Source organism: Sceloporus occidentalis, unplaced genomic scaffold, assembly GCF_023333645.1.
Source record: "Sceloporus occidentalis isolate IW3139 unplaced genomic scaffold, rSceOcc1.0.p SCAF_1, whole genome shotgun sequence".
Taxonomy (NCBI): domain Eukaryota; kingdom Metazoa; phylum Chordata; class Lepidosauria; order Squamata; family Phrynosomatidae; genus Sceloporus; species Sceloporus occidentalis.
Window position 1 is genome coordinate 11175443 of NW_028316981.1, and position 20075 is coordinate 11195517.

At 43.0% G+C, this 20075-nt stretch overlaps 1 protein-coding gene across 7 annotated transcripts; it reads right to left on the bottom strand.

The window, feature by feature from the left end:
- Positions 1–492: 492 nt before the first annotated feature.
- LOC149320725 (zinc finger protein 18-like) lies at positions 493–17648 on the bottom strand. 7 transcript variants are annotated; one of them, XM_089504066.1, is made up of 7 exons: positions 16250–17648; positions 14728–14845; positions 13541–13623; positions 11975–12089; positions 11195–11294; positions 5493–5950; positions 493–3088 (listed from the first exon to the last, which is right to left on the bottom strand). In XM_089504066.1, the coding sequence occupies exons 1-7, from the start codon at positions 16949–16951 to the stop codon at positions 2568–2570; spliced, it is 2097 nt and encodes a 698-aa protein (XP_089360192.1). In that variant the 5' UTR covers positions 16952–17648; the 3' UTR covers positions 493–2567. The 7 variants fall into 7 exon arrangements, with proteins under 7 accessions (XP_089360192.1, XP_089360184.1, XP_089360176.1 ...); XM_089504058.1 differs by having other exon boundaries at positions 493–3085; positions 14722–14845; XM_089504050.1 differs by having other exon boundaries at positions 14722–14845.
- Positions 17649–20075: the final 2427 nt, after the last annotated feature.

The window sequence follows — 20075 nt, forward strand, 5'->3', positions numbered from 1 at the left end:
TGCTGAGAGCCAGTGTGATATAGTATTGGACTATGACCCAGAATACCAGGATTAAAATCACTGCCCAGCCATGGAAACGCACTGGGTGACCTTGGACAAGTCACTCTCTCTCAGCCTTAGAGTAAAAGTAGACCTCTAAACAAATCTTGCCAAGAAACCCCATAGTAGAGTTTCCATAAGTCAGAAATGGTTGGATGGCACACAACAAGAAGCCACTTTGGTTTCAAAGCTGGGAAAAACATGAGATATTAAATAAATAATGCTAAGGCCCGGAAAGACCTGCAGAGGGGAGCGACTCATAGAGGAGCACTGGCAGGCATGGGAAGAGTAAAACCTCATATTTTCAGCTCTCTGTTCTCCCCTACAAATGCCATCCATCCATTTGTATTAACCAGCAAACGTGCATTTGGAGAACCCATGTCTGTCAAATTAAGACAGACTTCAGGATTGGTTTGTGCAGTGTACATAGTTTATTAAACATGTATTCTCTGTTTCAACTGTTGTTCCAAAGCAGTAAGAAATATTACACAATCAATGAAAGGTGGAACAGTGCATCGGCAACAACAGTGACGGTTAATTTTCCAAAAGCAGAACAAAACAGTACTGTAGAAAAAATCAACAAACTTTCTTTAGAGAGTATCTCAGCATCCCGGGGCTAACACTAAAAAGGCCTCGCTCCTTTGAAGAAATCAGCATAACATCTGCAAAATGTGCGCACTGGTTGATTTTGAATCTGAGGGAGCAGCTTGAGATAACAAAGCCCGGAAGCATTTTAAGCCATGTTGTGAATGGGGTGTCACTTCATTCCCTAAATGTTTCCTTATGAGCCAGATGTAGTAATCCTAAAGATGCTTATTAAAGTAAAAAAATGCCACCGCCATTGATTTTCAAACTTGTCAGCACATTTTTAAACAGATAAAAATTCATTTAGCACCACCACCCTGCAACCACATGTGAACAGAAAGCATTGAAATTCACTGACATCTGGCCCTCCCAATGTTGCTTGAGTAGATGACCCATCATCCATAACTACTGACAATACCATCTCTGCTGGACAGGAGATTGAGTCCAATAACATGGTGAGGGCCAAAGTCTCCTCGATCCATGTTTAGCAAAAGGCTTTCCTTTGGATGAACAATTTGCAGTTCTTACATCAGAACAAGTAACATGGTCTATCTCATGATCACTTGGGAGTATTCCCTCCATGTGAAGGAACTATCTTCAAGAAAACAATTGTGGGAAAGAGAAAGGAATGGGATATTATCCCTTGAGATATTATCCTGGGAAAGAGTCATGGTGCCACCCATCTGGAGGGGCACCTGTGTCTTCTGCAAGTCATGGCATCCAATTCTGAACCACCCCTGCAGCCCAAGGAAGCCACCATCCATACAACCATCCAGAAGAGCATGGAATATGGTGTTGAAGGCTGCAGAAGGAAGGACTGGTGAAGGACAAGTATCCCAGCTGGTGGCTAGAGGAAATGTTTCCTCAAAAGTCTGCCAAGATGGGATCCAGTCCAAAGATTCTGCCCCATTCCTTTCTCCGTTAGGGCAGTACACACCAATCCTCCAAAATAGATGAATTTCCTACCTCCCAGAATGGGAAGATTAGGACTGAATCTGCACTGCAGAAATATGCAGTTTGATATCGCTTTAACTGCCATGGCTCAATCTATGGGATCCTGAGATTTGTAGTTTTGTGTGGTATAAATCCAAGGATTCTATAGCAGTGAGCCATGGCAGTTAAATTAGTGTCAGACTGCATTCATTCTGCACTGCAGCTAAGGTCTAGAAGTCTCCACATTTCAACCATTTCTGTTGTCACTGGAGCAAGCAGAGCAAACTGGGGTGTCAAGCCAAAGTGACACCCAAGTTTGAAACAGTTCCCTTTTTTTCAGACTGCAACTCCCACAACCACTTCCTCCCCCTCCTAGCCAGCATGGCTACTGGCCATGCTAAGTGGGATTGGTTTTGGGAGTTGTAGTCCAATCCTCCATAGGGTTGACTCCCAGTATTAGAAATACCAGAGTAAAATAAAGAAGGGACAGTGAGAAAGAAGCCAGATAGGTAAGTGGAGAAGACTTTTAGCAAAATTGATGTGTCTTTTGGTTGAAATCTAGTGCTGGAGAGTCCCTGATAACAGTTTTCTCATCCTTCAATACATTCATACGATTTCATCCCTGAGTGGATTCTCCAATGTGATCCATCAAAACCATTTCTGTATCAATGATATCAATGAAACATTCTTGTAATTTCTGGAGATTTCTACCAATAAAATGACCATATTTTGAGCATTCTGAGATGTGTCTTTTGTTTATTATGTGGATACCATTGGATGCACCCTAGTTTCGGCTTTCTGGATATTTTTCTCCTGTGGATTGTTAAATTCTTAAAAAGTTAAGTAATGCTAAGAAAACTTAAAAACAAAACAAAACACCAGATTCTCAAAAGGAAATCCTACAGTCTCTGGGTTTTCGGGTTTTGAATCATGTTTGTTCCTTGTTGAGATCTTTCTTGATGAGTTTCCTGATGAGAACTCAACCTGATTTTCCACCAGAGGTTCCTCCTTTATTTAGAGCACTCCAATGGTTTCTCCCTGGTATGGATTTTCAGGTGTTTCATGAGCCCATTCATCCGGCTACATTTTTTCCTACATATCGGGCATTCATAAGGCTTGGCTCCTCTGTGGACAACCTGGTGATCATCAAGACTGACCTTGTTCGTGAAGATTTCAGCACACAGGGAGCATTTAAAAAACATCTTCCTTCTGTAAGGAGAATCTTCCATTTGGAACTCTGCTTTGCTGGGACATGTTTTGTCACGCTGGGAATACAGCAACTTCTTCACCCAGGCCTGAGTTGCTGTTTCCCTCACAGAAGAGGCCTGACTTTCTGAAAGCATGATAGGTTCACATGGAGTCTCCACTGTTTCTTTTCCTTGTTGTGTTTCAGATCCATGTCCTGGCTCATGAATTGTGGCCATTTTATCTTGTGGCATTTTAAGAAGCAATCTGCTGCATACATTCTCTGGCTTTTTTCTTCTTTGCTGATGATAGTCCTCTGTGAACTTATTTTGCTCCTCATGACCTGCTGGGAGGGACAAGTGGACAGAGAGAAAAATATTATCTCAGGATTTGGCTATAACAATATTGAATCAGTTAATTAATAAGAAAAAACCAATCCCCACCCCACTCCAATGCTAACATCTACTAAAAAGGTGTATCCAATAATAATAATAATTATTATTATTATTAACCTTTATTTATAAAGCGCTGTAAATTTACACAGCGCTGTACATACAATCTTTTTAATTGGACGGTTCCCTGCCCTCAGGCTTACAATCTAAAAAGACACGACACAAAAGGGAGTGGTGGAGGGGAAGGGGCCTTTCTAGAAGGATAATACATATAAAATACATAGCAATACAGGAAATGATTCAATAAAACAGACAACAAAGAAACATCAATAAGGATGGGATTGTATTTAAGGACTAGCCTGGTAACAGAATATGCTGGAAGCCGTGTAAGGGGCGCCCACGTATGATGCGGGCATACTGTACTTCCTTAGATGTACTTGGTTGAAGTCTACAAAAGCTCATACTGCCAATTTCTTTCTTTCAGTTAGTCTCAAAGGAGCTATAAGATCTCTCTTCGCATTGATCCTACAGGCTAACACAGCTATATCTTCAGTTAGAGGGAGGGTAGTGGTTTGAGCATTGGAACTGAGACTCTGGAGACTGGTTTTTGATTCCCGCCTCAGCCATGAAACCTACTGGGTAACCTTGGGCAAGAGACGCTCTCTCAACCTGAGGGGTAGGGAATGGCAAACTTCCTCTGTACAAATCTTGCCAAGAAAAAAACATAATCATTTTACCTTAAGGTTGCCATAAGTCAGAAATGACTTGAAGGCACAACAATAACCACCCCCAAACCTCTTTCAGCCTGGGGGCCAAATTTCAAATAAATTCTTAGAAATCTTCATTACAGGGGTGGTCAGAGCCAAAGGCTGAAAGAAAGGAAAAGGCGGCTCACCCCTAGGGTTTCCTAATTGATGGGGAGAATATGTCGGCTGTAGCAGTGGCTCCAACAACAGGCAGACAACTGACACACAATCCACACCACCCCTCCTGCTGTAAAAATGGACCCACCAAAATGGAGCATTCGCTGCTGCAAGCCAGACCATTCCATTCCATCCCCCCCCCCCCCCCGTTTTGCCCCAAACACATGCTGCATTAGCCGCAGGGCAGCCAATCGCTTCCCTTGTCTCAATCAGCCGTTAGCCTGGTCAGAGTGAAAGTATACAGTTAGCAGTAGGATGGGTGCATCAGCACATCCTCTGTCATGCCCTCCATCATGCCTAGCATAAGAACGGTGTATCCATTACAGAATCATAGCACATGTGTGATGCTATGCACTAGTTGTCAGTTATGGAATGGGATATACTCAGCACAGCCACACATGCATTCCTCAATTGGCATTGGTGCCCCTTGGCATTCATCTCTTCCTCAAATCTCTCAAACAACTCGATGTTCCAGTGTGATTCCTGGAGTTGTTCTTGCATGGTATTCTGTCCCCATATGGTTATTGGGTCAAGCGTCTCCACTCTGTCCCCAGAAGACCCCTTTCCCTCTTTTCCAATAGGTCATGGATGCCCTGGCCATCCTGTGGCAATGGTACCATTGACCATCTGTGTGGTTGACAAGAAAATTATGGCCAGCAATGGTGCCAGTGGGAGCCCAAAAGTGAAAGTACTATGGCCTGCATGGCAATTTCCAGTTGGAAAGGAGTTGGCAGCTTGCCTGGCCCAGGGCACCTGCTCCTGATCATTTCTGCCAGCTGACTGACCCCTTCCCCCATTTCCACACTGGTGCACAGTTCTGGTCCACACTGGTCTGACTATTCACTCTTTCCAGCCTGAACTGGAGCAAACCAGGATGTTTTTTGTTCTGGTGCAAAGCTGTGGAATGCAGTTTGGGGCCATTTTCTTTGTATTTCAGCCATGTGCACTGTCTGCACAGGTGAGTTCCAAAACAGAGCAGGGCCATTTCTTTAAGCCCTTACAGACAAGCCCACAAAAATAGGACCAGGCGCTCTTCTATATTTTAGTATAGAGCTCTTACTGCTCCATCTTTTAGAAGCAAACCTTGATTTTGCCACTTTGTAAAAGAGCAATCTTTTTATTATGTCACTGTATATAATGGGTCTAGAGCATCCACCGATTTTGGTATCCATGGGGTGTCCTGGAACCAAACCCCAGCAGACACCAAGGCCCCACTGTATTTTTCAGGCTAGTGACCTCTGGCGAATTGATAAAAAGACAGGAATAGCCAGTAGGCATGTTTGTCTGGTTGAAACATTTATCTATGCTTAGGAAGCCTCTTGGTTAATCACTGCAATGTTCTGGGCAGTTGAGTGCTTTTGAAAACTGTTTTGTAACAAGAGTGAATAAAACATAGCCTTGCCCCAGAAACCCCCAGCTCCAAGCATTCTCTGACCTTCACTGGGAGATGCAGCTCCAAGGTGCCGTTCTCTGCTTTTAGATCCTGCCTTGGACCTGTGGATTCTCAGATGTCCATAAAGAGCTGCTGCACTACGGAATGTCTTCCTGCACTTAAAGCACTGATAAAGCTTTTCTCCCACATGACTCTGTCTGTGCTGAGCAAGTTCTGAAATGCAATAGGTTTTGTGCCCATACTCAGGGCACCTGTATTTCTTTTCTCGTTGCAAAGCTGCATTTCTACCTAGGAACACCTCAGCTGTCTTGCCCTCAGTCGGCTTTCCCTCTTCCTTCCCTTGATGTGACATTTGGCCTGTCAATCTGGGCCTCGTGTCACAAGTCTCAGAACCTAAAGAAATGTTGCCTGGGCATTCCTTTGATATGACCTGATGCAAGTCTCTTTGCTCTGGGCATCCTTGGTGAGAATTTTCATTTCCATTTCCATTCAGGGTCCTGCTACCTAATGAGAAGATGAGAAAACACCAGATTGTTTCTGTTTTACGTTGCTGTTTTGTGACACCGAGTCAGCCTTCATTTAAGGTGGTGCTATAAAAGAGAGAGTCCTGGTCATCTACAGCTCTGTTCAAAGCTTAAAAACTAAGGGCCATGGCTTCCTTGATTGAATCAATGCATCTCTAATACAGTCTTCTTCTTTTCCTTCTACTTTCCATTTTCACCTGTCTTTTCCAATAACGATAACTTTTATATTTTATATATTCTTCTGTACCTTCAAGTCATTTCAAACTTATGCTAACCCTAAGGTAAATCTATCATGGGGTTTACTCGACAAGATTTGTTCAGAGGAGGTTTGCCTGAGGCTGAGAGTATGTCACTTGCCCAAGGTCATCCAGTTGGTTTCATGGCTGAGCAGGGAATTGAACCCTGGTCCCAGACTTGTAGTCCGACACTCAGACCACTACGTCACACTGGTTCTCTTTTTATGCCGGACTCAAAATTCTCCATTGGAAAGAGAACCAAGGTTTTGATTAGAGAGGCTTGAATTCAGAATTGACCTCTCCAGCACCTCTCCTTGCTTGGTTTTTGACAAACTGATCATCTTCACCCTCAGTTCTTTATCATAAAATGGGAATTACAGAGACCTTTCTAATTTACAATAATTGGGAGAAGTGACACAGTACATGCCTTCCCCCACAAATGAAAGAAAAGCAGAAACTGGGAAAGTTATTTGTTTTGATTACAAAACTTATAACTCCCCATGAATGTGTAGGATTTAGGTAGCTGTAATCCAGAAAAGCAAGTTTTCTGAGGCCTCATCCATACAGCAGAAATGAAGCAGTTTGACATCACATTAATTGCCATGGCTCAATGCTTTGGAATTCTGAGATTTGTAGTTTTGTAGGATTTTAGCCTTCTTGATTAGAGAGCTGTAATTATATAGCAATGAGCCATGACCGTTAAAGTGGTGTCAAAATGCACTATTTCTGTAGTGCAGATGAAGCCTACATTTTAAAAGAGGAGACAGGGAGGAAAAGAGGGAGCAAGAAACAAGCAAGCAAGCAAGCAGGGGGTTAGCTCGGAAGGCAAAATGGAAGGTTTGCCCTTCCAAACAAAAGTTATGCCCTCCCAAATGATTTTTTGTTCAGTCCCCAGGTTTCTAACATTGCAGTAATTTAAATGTTCAGTTAAGCATTTAGAAACACTCCATGCATGTGTTCTCTCCATGCATCTGAGGAAATACACTAAGGGGGTGTTCTCACTTGTGATTTACAACGATTTTAAATACAGCGGTTCATTATAAAGCGACTCAAAATACAGCGAGTTTTATCCCGCTTTTCAAATCGTTTTATCTTCATCGTTCCCATTTACTTAACATTTTATTTTGACTTGCTGTAATTGTACTGGTTTTGTTCCCATTCATGGATGAATCGGTGTATATTTAAACCGGTTCTGTTACTTTTTCGTTCACATTCACTTGTTTCGGCTGTCAATCAAAGCAACGTCATCATGACGTCACAATAATTCGGAGAACATGCACCGATGTATCCTGTACCTGCGTTCCCACTACCTGACTCCTTCTTGTCTGCGGAGACGCAACAGAAGAGCCTCGGATGCAGACGATTCTCATTGGCTGCTGCCCCTCCAAAAAATCTCTCCCCAAATCTCCAAGCCAGAAGGATGACTGCTTCTCTGGAGGAACTTCCCCCAGCCTCTCTGGGGTCTTTCTTCCAAGGCAGCCAAGCAGAAGTGCTTTGGGGAGGCAGACAGTTTTCTCTCTCCCTCAACCATCCTTCCCCATGAATAACAAAAGTAAGAGAGGGAGAGAGAAAACTGCCTCCCCAAAGCACTTCTGCTTCGCTGCATCCGAGGCTCTTCTGTTGCGTCTCCGCAGACAAGGAGAAGCCTTATTCGTCCTCTTCTGTGTCTCCCCATATTAACTGCCATAACTCAGTGCTAGGGAATCCTGGGAATGGTAGTTTATTATGACACCAGCACTCTCTGGCAGAGGAGGATAAATGTCTCACAAACACAACAGTTCCCATAATTCCTTAGTACTGAGCCAGGGCAGGTGAAGGGGTCTCAAACTTTATTATTTCTACAGTGGGTTTTGAACTACAGATGAGGTTTTTTCCATAAATTAAAAAAGTTGTTACTTTATAATTCACCTTAATATATATACACACACACATTCATATGTGTATATATAAATGCGAGCAAACACACACACACAAGCTGCTTTGCTGTCCCTGGGAGAGACGTCTTAAAGGGATACACACACACACCTCCCTGGCCCAGCCTCTCTCCTCCTCTTTGCAGCCTGGCTTATGGACTCTGCGTGAATGAGTGTGTGGTTTTGGACTGTACAAAGGGAGAGAGAGGGCATTTTGGAAGTCCTCCTGGACAGGGGGGAGCAATGGAGGACATGCCTTGGGAAAGGAGGGCATGGAATCAGGCTGGCTTATGGACCCAGCCTCCTCCTTTCTCTCTCTCTCTCTCTTTGTGTGTGTGTGTGTGTGTGTGTGTGTTTGGAAAATTGGATCAAGGAGGAGAAGGCAGTGGGTTTAAGTGGCTAGAGACTCTGCATCCAAAGCCCAGGGTTGGAAAATCGGATCAAGGAGGAGAAGGCAGTGGGTTGAAGTGGAATACACACACACACACACACACACACACACACACACACACACACATCCAGGGTTTCCTATGTCTCCCCAGATTCCGTTTGGGAAAGAGAGAAGGAAAGGCTCTATTTCCCCCCTGATTGCTGTGCATCCACCCTCTCCTCCATTACAAATGGTGTTCAATGGCTCTCCTCACACAGAGGGAGTTTGCAATCCACCGGGGGAAGCCTTTAAGAGTCCTTTGACAGATGCAGGCGCTTGAGCGGCCGGGACTTCAGGCGCTTAAAGTTCTGAAGAGATTAAGCGCCTTTAAACCATTAAAAAAATAAAAAAATTAATAATCCTTATCTCTTATCGAAAGACCACCGCGGACAAAGGGGTGAGGGAAGCAAAGATGGCGATGGTGACGACGGATGAGGACAGAAAGGGCGACTCCCCCAAGCCAGGCCATCGCGCTCTGCTCCTCCCATCCAGTTAACCCGATTCAGAGGCTGGTTGTTCCTATTTAAATACTCCGATTCCTATCCCGAATCAAGGAAAAATAGTAGGCTCGACCTTTCTATTTTTTTACTCCGGGTTATAAGCCTCTAACCCGGATTTTTTTAAAAAAAACCCCGATTCAGATTCAAATCGTAGTAAGAATGATTGCAGGTTACTCTAGAACAGTTCTAGAGTTAATCCGGGTTCAAATAGGAATGCTATACCTTGAATTCGATTTGTAACCCGGAGTATAAGCCAGTGAGAACGCCTCCTAAGTCTTATGAAAGCTTATGCTATAACTTCTTTCACTCAGTTAGACTCAAAGGTGCTATAAGATCCCTTTGAATTTAGGAACACCATACGAAAGAAAAGGTGCAGGCAAAATTCCCAAGAAAAGGAGAACACAGCAAATGTAGGCATTTTAGGAGTGAATGCTTTTCCAACATCTCAGTATCCGCAATGCTAAAAAAAAATTTCAGGTGAGGGGGCTACAGGAGAATTTAATGGAAGGAACACAATTTTTATTTAGGGGGTAATACCCTCATTCTGCCCCCCCACCCCCGCAGCTATACCTCTGGAGGTATATGTGATTGAAAGAGATTTTTAAAAAGTGAAGCTATCTACTTTTGGGCCTACTGCTTTGGTAGGGATGCCATGCATCCCAGAAAACCAGGAAAATCCCAAATTTAAGGGAGTAAAAAGTGTCATGGCCAGTTTATCCAGCAACTCCCAGATTCCTCCTTCCTGCAATAATGCACATGTATTTAAAATTGCAGGCGTGCAGAGTGATCTTACAAACGTTGGCTCAATAGGTCCATATTTCTTCTCTGTCTCTCTCTCTTTAATGAAAATCAATGCAAATAGAGGATGAAACTAAGTAACAGGTTAACTTTCCATTGCATGGGATAAGCCTTAATTTTCAGGAAATGTGCTGGAGAAAAAGACCCATGTCATCTGACCTATATATAATAGATTAACTCTATATACAGTCAGCCTTTCTTATCCATGGATTTTTTATCCACGGATCCAAGCATACATGGCTCGAAAATATTCCAAAAAAGTATAAATTCCAAATAGCAAACCTTGATTTTGATGTTTTATATAAGGGATACCATTTTGCTATGCTACTATGTTTAATGGGACTTGAGCATCCATGGATTTTGTTGTCCACGGGGGGGGGGGGGGGGGGGGGGGGGGGGGGTTCCTGGATCCAAACCCCAGCAGATAGCAAGGCCCCACTGTAGATTAACTCTCATCCATTAGGATCATCCTTGACATGCAGTACAACATGGCAAATGTGGGTTGCACTGAATTTTACAAACTGATGTGTGTGTGGTGGGGGGGGGGGGGAGGATGGGACGAAAGCACTTTGACCAAATACAGACTTCTGAAAAGTACAAATGGTACAAGAATCCTTACACTACTGAAATATGTGATCATACAATGTTAAATGTCAATTTGGGGTGGGAGTGTGTGTCAATAACCTGCCCAATCCAGTCCCACACACACACATATGTATATGTGTACGTATGTATGTACTGTATGTTTGTGACAGTTTTGTGGAAAAGAATTACAGCGGCCCCTTGGTATCTGCTGGGATAAGGTTCCAGGACTAGCCCCCCTCCCCCCCACCCTCCCGTGGATACCAAAATCTGTGGATGCTCAAGTCCAATTAAATAAAATTGCATGGTAAAATGGTGTTTCATATAAAAAATTGCCAAAAACAAGGTTTGCTTTTTGGAATTCATATTGTTTTGAATATTTTCAAGCTGTGGATGGATGAATCTGTGGAAAAAAGATTCCGTGAATATGGAGGGCCGACTTTATGGCAACCTTACCCTTTTGTCACTGGCAAACTGCTCCCAAGAGGAAGAAGAAAGTTCACCGGCCTTAGAGAAGACAAAAGTGGGTTAGGTCAGTGATTCTCAGCCTCTAGTTCTCCAGTTGTTCTGGGTTTTAAATCTCAGAAGCCTGAGCCAGCCACAGTATTGCTGGTTATCAAAGATTCCGGAGGGCAAAAGACTGAAAGAACCACTGGACTGAATAGACAGTCTGAGCTGATGCGGGGCTGTTGCTTATGTACCTTCACCCTCCAAGACCTCCAGAATAAAGTTCTCCATGACATTATCCCTTACCTGAGAACCTACCTGGGAGTGTTTCTCCATCCTCAGAGACTTGGAAGAATACCATTTCCTCTTGTCCCATATAAGGAAAGTCCTTTAGTTTGGGAATCAGACAATCTCCTTAGGAACAGAGAGAGAAATGAGACATTGGCAGAAGAGGGGTGTCTCTTATGCTGGGAGAGAGGACAAAGGTGAGTAAGTTTTTGCAGGAGGCAGTGATGTATTGAAGTCATTTACTCCAGGTCTCAAGTCAAATATCAAGTTAGTATCTTCAAGTCAGGTCTAGTCAAGAGTCAAGTCCTTGCAAGATACTTTCCAATCAAGTCTCAAGTCTGGGAACCAACTTTAACAACAAAAAAAGAGGTAGTGGTTGGGTGGGGAGAGTGGAGTGGAGTTGTGTTTCAGTAACAACAAAATCAAGAAGATGTGCACAAAGATAGGTAAAGTAATTATTGGAAGGGAACAGCAAATATATTAGGCAATGGAATTGAGGCAGAAGAATTCTTCTAAAGCTTTTAGTGCATTGGAGACAAGCTGCTGATTAGACCTCAATCTCCATCTCAAGCCCATTACCTAACATGTTTCTATTTCTGAATGAAGTCAGACCAGCAAGTCAGTTGCTAAAAATATAAAAATGTACAAGCTGTGAGTCAAATCAGTGCCTCATTTATGGCCAAGTGGAGTCCAAGTCGAACCACTGAAGGGACCTGAGTGCAACTTGAGTCTGAGTTAAATGACTTAGGTCTACATCACTGGCAGGAGGTGGGGGAAGGTTGCATGCCCGTGGTTGAGTTATTTACCTGAAAAATCAACTGGCCTGTATTCATCATCAAGAACTTCCCAGTACATGGGACTTTGAGTGGGATTTACTACAGGTCGTCCTTCCTCAGGCAAAGCCTTCAAGTCCATGGCAGCCTAAAACAGGAAAAGCACCACAAATTCAGCATCAAACAATCATGGAGCCAGATGTGCCTTGCAGGTGTTGTAGTTAAACTTTTCTTTGCTCAGTGAAGGAAATTAACCACAAGGGTATCCTAACCGGATGGCTGCTCAGCTACCCCCTAAGTAACTGGTGCCACTGTCAAATTGCCCTTATCCTCAAGAAATTCCTCCTACAAATATTGACTGATACAGGAACTAAAGCCCATTAGAACTAATCTTGGCTTCAGTGGTGTCCCTGAGGTTGGTGTTACCTGGTGTGAAGGGGGGTTGAACTCCCTTGCCCTCATCACCACTGCCTGACCACCCAGGCCAATTCAGCCCCCCTGGAATTGCCTTCAGAGGCCTCCCAGCAGCCGCTGCTTCTGAGGGGGATGGTGCTGGAGCCTCCAGAGGGCCAGTTTGGAGTCCATGTAGCTACTGAGTGAATGAGAAAGTCCCTTTTCTTACAGGACCAGTAGCTGTTTCTGTCCCTCCAGGTGTACCACCTCACTGGGTGACACCCCTGTCTTGGGTGTCACCCAGTGTGCTCTGCACCCCCACAGCTCCTTGGTAATGCTGCTATCTGTCCTTGGGAAGATTGGTAGCTTCCTGACAGGGCAAACATTTTGCAAGCTAAAGGCCCCAAATTCAGTCTCTGGCATCTGCAAGAGAAAATGGGAAAAATTCCTGGTCTGAAATCTGAGAGTTCTTGTGACTTATTTCCCACATTCCTGATAGCATTTATTCTCTTCTGAACCCTTGGAAAAATTACATTTTGGACTAAATCACCCAGAATGGATTTGGAGTCTGGGAGTTGTGATCTGAAAAAGTAACTTTTCCAAGTTCTGCTCTGAATACATTTTTTTTTAAAGTGCAGAGCACAGAACTAGACTTGGAACTCCAGACAAAGTCCAATTCCTGTTGATTATGTGTAGCCCAGTTTTTTTCAGTTGTGGATAGATTTATGTAGGGGACTGTCTAGAAGTGTGAATCTGCTCTGGAGAGCAAAAAGTCTGGGATTTAAGTCCTGTACAAGCCCTTGAGCCAATGAGGTGTAGTGGTTTGAGGGTTGGACTGCCACTCTGGAAATCAGGGTTCAATGCCCAGCTCAGCCATGAAACCCACTGGGTGATCTTGGGCAAGTTACATGCTAACAGATTCAGGGGGAAACCAGTGTAAACAATGCACAACATGCCTTAAAATATACCGGCCAAAGTTGACTGTTACTCCCAGTTACAATAGACCAATTCAATCAATGTTAACTTGAGAAACCTACACTTATCTAAATCCAAATGATTCAAAGGGTCTACTCTAATTGGGACTAACTGGATGTAGGCTGCAAGATTCAAACTTTTTGGAGAAACAGGTGTGGCTGTAAAGTGAATTCTAAGTATTTTCTTTTATATGATGAATAAAAAGAGCAAAGTTATCAAATGATAGGATACCTCAGTCTGGACACCTTCAGCCTTTTGACCTCCACTGTTGGAATAGGTGGTATTGGAGAGATGTAGTGTTGTTGTTCTGCTGGCTTTGTGACACAAGAAAGAGAGAGTTTTTTAGTAACATCATTGTATACTTATTTCTGGAAATGCCAGACCTGGTTGGTTTGAAAAGTAAAACCTGCTAAAATCTCCTTTCTAAAAAACCATTAAAGGCACAGAAGCCCTTCAACAGTTTCCAGTCTGACAACCCTGGATAGGACTAAGGAATGGGACACTGCATTTTCAGGTGGTTTCTGAATGGAATAGAACTTCTGCATCTGAGTAACCCTGCTCCATTTCTTGTGATGGCTCCTGGCACAGTAAAAGAAATTGAATTTGGGTGGTTTGAGGTGTGTGTATGGAATTACCTGAAAATTGACCCCAAAATTGAAAGAAATAGAGGGTCTGGGAGCATTTGGGAGACTTTGTGATCATGCACAGGAATCCCAAGAGCCGTTGGCCAACACCTGTCACTGTCATATATCACATTGCTGAAAAATTAGCTTTTGGGGATTGGGAACTCTTTCAACATTGTATATTTTTCTTGACAGGTCCTAGGCACATTACAGAGGATTCTGAGACATTTTCCAGGGCACATGCTGCATTCACCCCCAACGCATCAGTTGAACTGTGAACTGACAACGCAGCCTAGACAACCCCAATCGTCATGTAGCTCTGTGACAAAAGACTAATAGAGGATGGCTATTTTTACAGCAATGCTTACCACTGAGGATCCACCAGTAACTGGCTCAGTTCATATCTCACATCAGACTGTGGCTAGGGATGTTAAACTATGGTTTGGCGTGGCACCCAAATTGGAATCTCCTGGCCTGTGATCAGCTTGCAAACTAGAAGGAGAAACCATATTTTGAAATGGGGTTGTAAATCATGATTTGCCTGATTGGGCATGAAGCATGAACGGACAATATTTGAGTTAACAGGAGATAGTCTGCCTGTAAAGGCCAACATATCATAAAAAGGGGAATACGGAGTAGGCTGGAAATAGAAGCAGGAGGCCATGGTTTTCTTGTACATTTGGAAACCACAGATGATTCTGGCTGTAGACAATGATGGCTTATATAAGCTCTGCTCTTGTATGATATTTTGAGTATAACTACTGAATCTTTACATGACAAAGTCCCTACCATCACCTTTCTGCTTGGCTTCTGCGCAGATCTCCCTCGGAATGGAATGGGCCGGAACTTCAACACCTGAGAATCCCTGGCCCTGGTCTTGCAATGGCTCCTGACATGGCAAAGGAGATTCAATCTGCAGGATGGGAAGTGCATATATGTTATGCATTTAGATGCCTACATTCTCTGTTCAAATTGTACCTTCCAAAAGTTCTGATTTGGCTGGGAAAATCCAGTCAATCCTCTATCATCCCACTTTTTCAGCTGTTTTAAAACTATTCCACTTTCTCTTCCTCCTTCTACTTCCCGGCTGTGTCCTCAGCTTACTTCCATTACTGCAAATTGCATTCAAGTGCAAAACTAGTGGTGCATCTACACTGTAAAAATAATGCTGTTTGACACCACTTTAAGTGCTGTCGCTCCATCCTATGGAATCCTGTAATTTTACAAACTGTCTCTGCCAATGAGTGCTGGTGCCTCACAAAACTCCAAAAACAAAACTCCAAATCCTAGAATTCTGTATGATGGAGCTGTGGCAGTTAAACCGATGTCAAACTGCATTTATTTTGCAGTGTAGATGCACCCTTGTTTGCCCTTAATTAACTCAGGGAGGGGAGAGGAGGGGCAGAATCTTTTCCTTCCCTACAGATTCAGGTCAAGCTGCTGCAGTTTCTTTTACTTTATCTCTTTCTTTCTGATTTATAACTTTTCCCACTTGACCACGCTCTAATGTACATTGGCCACACATTTTCCAGTTGTGCTTGCTTCAGCAGCACATATACTAAAATTGGAACATTTTCCAGTTTTTCATCTTTGGTCCAAAACACACTGCAGAAATAATACTGTTTGAGATCGCTTACTAAGAAAACCCCATGATAAATTAACCCTTGCTGTTGTTGTTGCATGCCTTCAAACCGTTATGGCAATCCTAAAATGAACCTATAATGGATTCTTCTTGGCAAGATTTGTTTAGAGGAGGTTTGCCATTGCCTTCCCCTGAGGCTGAGAGAGTGTCACCCAGTGGGTTTCGTGGCTGAGCTGGGAATCGAACCCTGGTCTCCAGAGTTATAGTGCAACACTCAAACCACTACACCGCACTGGCTTAAGGTTGCCATACGTAGGATACAGTTTGAAGGCACGCAACAAGGACAACGACAACAGAGGCATAACAACAAGGGAGGACATTTTTAATAGCATCATTAAACAAACCCAGTAGGCAAATGAAAAGACATGTTTTTCTCCCTCCGCATGACCCTCATTCTCTTCAGGTTGTAAAAGTGTGGGAGAGCATTGTAAAAGCGTCATTTTTGCCAAACGGATATTTCAGCTTGGCAAATGGGACACTTTTACGACACTTTTATGAACCTCTCCCACGCTTTTATAACTGGAAGAGAACAAAAGAGAACGACGTCATGATGCGGAGGGAGAAAAAAACCACTAGTGTCTTTTAGTCTGCTTGCTGGGTTTGTTTAATGATGCGCTAAGGCTCCAAGTCAGTTGCAACCTAGTTCTGTAAATATTTAAGCGATTACAACCTCACCATCACTTTCCATGAGGTGGACTCTTGATGGCTGCTCAAGAAGTCCTCCGCCAAGGTCACAGCCTGGATGCAGCCTTCAGGTCCACCTTCCTCAATCCAGTTCTGGATCTCCTGCGGCAGGATGGCCAGGAATTGCTCCAAGACCACCAGATCTAGGATCTCCTCCTTAGTGTATCTCTCTGGCTTCAGCCACTGGCGGCAAAGCTCCTGGAGCTGGCCATAAACCCTTTGTGGGTCTTCTATCATCTCGTAACGGAAATGCCTGAAGCGTTGGCGACGTGCTTCCATTTTGATAGCCTCCCCATGCAAGATGGTGGCCTTCACCTTCTCGTAGTCCATCCTTTCTCCACCTTCTAGCTTTCTAAAGGCTTCCTCAGCTTCTCCGCTAAGGCACGGCAAGAGCCGGGAGACCCACTCTTCCCTTGGCCACTGGCAAGCTTCAGCAATTTTCTCAAAAGAAGCCAGGAATGCTTTGGGATCTTCCCAAGAAAGGGGTTCAGTTGGCTCCGACTTCTTCCCAGTTAGGGGATGGAACTGGGAGGCCTTCAGAAAATCAGCCCATTGGCCCAGCCATTTTGGTGGCAGCTGCACCCATGATGGCTGATTCATAGTATGAGGTGTATCCCATTTTGGAAACTCTTCAAAGCACAACGCCTGGGCAGCACTTGGCATTTGCTCCCTGCCTACTCCTCTCACGGCCATTTTGGTCCTTTGGTTTTCTCTCTTCCTCTTTCAACAATCCTGCTGGACTCCTCTCTTGACCTCAGTCTGTAGTTTCCGAATCTGGACCTCAAATCCTCTCTCAATTTATAGTTTTTGAATCTGTAGTTTTTGAATCTGGACCTCCGAACCTGGACCTTTCTTAATTTCACGTCTGTAGTTTCCAAACCTGAACCTGGAATCCTCTTCTTAATCTGAGTTTGTAGTTTCTGGACCTGGACTCCTCTTCTAAATCTCAGTCTGTAGTTTCCAAACCTGGACCTAGAATCCTTTTCCTAATCTCTGTTTGTAGTTTTCGAGCCTGGACCTGGAATCCTCTCTTAATCTCACTCAGTAGGTTCCAAATCTAGGCCTGGAATCCTCTCTTAATTTCAGTTTCTAGTTTCCGAATCTGGTCCTGGAATCCTCTTCTTAATCTCAGTTTGCAGTTTCCAAATCTGGACCTGGAATCCTCCCTTAATCTCAGTCTGTAGTTTCTGAATCTGGATCTGGAAGCCTCTTCTTAATCTCAGTCTGTAGTATCAGAAAGGGTAATTTAAACAGATCTGACAGTATTTGTTTGCCAGCTCCAAAAACCCTTCTTCGTCCTTTCCTGAAAAACATTCCCTGAGGCAGTTTTCTGAGGAGGTGGGGAAAAGAAACTTAAAAAGGAGACAGAGGGAGATGATCCCTACACCATCAATACTTTGAAGAGGAGACAGATGTGGGCCTTCTTTCCTTCCTTTTCTCTTTCTTTCAAAATTCCAGCCAAGAAAAAGAACTGTATTTCTATACCAAATATTCATCTAAAACAGCAGCTTAAATGGTTGCTCAGGGAAGGAAACATCTAGCCAAAAGAAGAGGACCCTACTTTTGCATGAAAATGTTATATATTGATGCAAATAGAGAAACAATCACAAGAGCCTGATCACTTCCTCTTTTGAACAAAGGCCTAAAATTGAGGCCTGAAAACATGACAAAAATAGCCTTCACAGCCCCTAGACTAAGGGGTTTTGGGGGAACCAAATCTGGGGAGAAATAACAATACATTGCTTTTTTGTGGGGGCAGGAAGGGTTGTGATGGTGGGTTAAGGCCTCCCCCAAAGTCCAGATGTCCTCCTTTTCCAGGACTTGTCCAACATTTCAGCCTTCTTTCCAGGAGGAATTCCAAAGCATCCTCCATTTTGAGCATGACTATGAAGCATTCATTTACTGTACATCCATATGAGTGTTTTTAGGTTTTATGTATTCATGACCTCCATTACATTTTGCGGTGCCTTGTCCTCCAACCTTTGCGGTTGTGATATCTGGTCTCACAAATCCTCCATTTTCTTTGACTGATTTCCCATCATTTAATAACCGAAGCCCTGAGGAGGCTTGTTCATAGGTCCTGTATTTCATTAAGAGGCACACTGATGTAAACAGGATAGCAGAAATAGCCATTAGGTATAAACCCACTGGGTGACATCTTGGGTAAGAAGTCACACGCTCTCAGCCTCATAGGATTGGCAATGGCAAACCTCCTCTGAAGAAATCTTGCCAAGAAAACCCCATGAAAGGGTCGCCATAAATCTGAATTGAGCTGAAGGCACACAACAATAACAACAACAACAAACAAACAACAATTGTGTTTTAATACACTGTACCTTACCTTGAGCCTTGAGGAGAGGTGGGAAAATAATAATAATAATAATAATAATAATAATAATAATAATAATAATACTGTACTGATTCTACAGACTAAGACAGCTATATTTTTTAATAATAATAATAATAATTGGCAGAAGTTGTGGTAAAATTGCCTTTCTGTAAACAGAATTATGTAAACAGAAATACAAGCTAGGCCAGTGTAGTGTAGTGGTTTGAACACTGGAGTACAACTCTAAAGACCAGGGTTCGAATCCCTGCTCAGCCATAAAAACCCACTGGGTGACCTTGGACAAGTCACACTCTCTCAGCCTCAGGGGCAGGCAATGGCAAACCTCCTCTGAACAAATCTTGCTGAGAAAACCCCATGAAAGGGTCGCCATAAATCACATTTGAAACCCCACTTGGCCATGGAAACCCACTGTACTGGTTTTCTTTTGTTTGGCATACATTTTCATGGATTCCAGATAAACTAATCATTAGTTCCTTTTATCAGAGCTGAACCACTCTCTTCCTTTTTAAACGTGTTCTGTGTTTTTGTGGGGGTTTTTTTTACCACAACTTCTCCCAATGTATTTGGCTCTCAAAATTATGTTATTTTAATTTGTTGTCTGCTATATTTTATTGTTTGAACGTTAAGATGTATTAATATGTGTTATGTTTAATTGTTTTCATAGAATGTACACCATGGGCAGATTTATCTATTTTAATTTATTATTGTATGTACAATGCTGTGTAAATTTACAGCGCTTTATAAATAAAGCTTAATAATAATAATAATAATAATAATAATAATAATAAATTAAGAGTGTCTGCTCTAGCTGTTTGTAACCACTGTTTGGTATAAGAAAATCTATTATAAAGAGGCATTTTAGTTGTTTTTCACCAGTGTCTAGTTATCAACTGGGGATCTCAGCTAGGCTGAGAGGCAATATACAAATGCCTTGGATTTGCAAAAACTAATGAATTAATTGATATATTTTGAAAAATAAACATGGCTGGTGGTTGTGGTGAGATTCTGATCACTGTGATCCTGATAAGTAAAATATCTTCAGCTTTGCTGTAAATTCAATGTAAATTTACAGTGCTATATTAATAATAATAATAATTTGCTTCTCTTAGAATTGGTCCCCATCCCAGTTTATTGGAGGGACACTTGGTTTTTCCACCACCAACCGACTGGGCAACTTTGGGCAAGTCACACTCTCTCAGCCTCAGAGGATGGCAATGGCAAACCCCCTCTGAAGAAACCTGCCAAGAAAACCCCATGATAGATTTGCTTTAGGGTCTCCATAAGTCAGAAAGGACTTGAAGGCACACATCAACAAACCCTCAGAGCTATTAGCCATTAACACTCTTTGAGTTTGAAATAAATAAATAGTTTTGCACCCATTACCAGGTGATCATGTTCCCCTCTAAGGCATGAACAGTGATGATCTTGGCATTTCAAAACCTTTTAGGCTAAATCATGTTTGGGTTT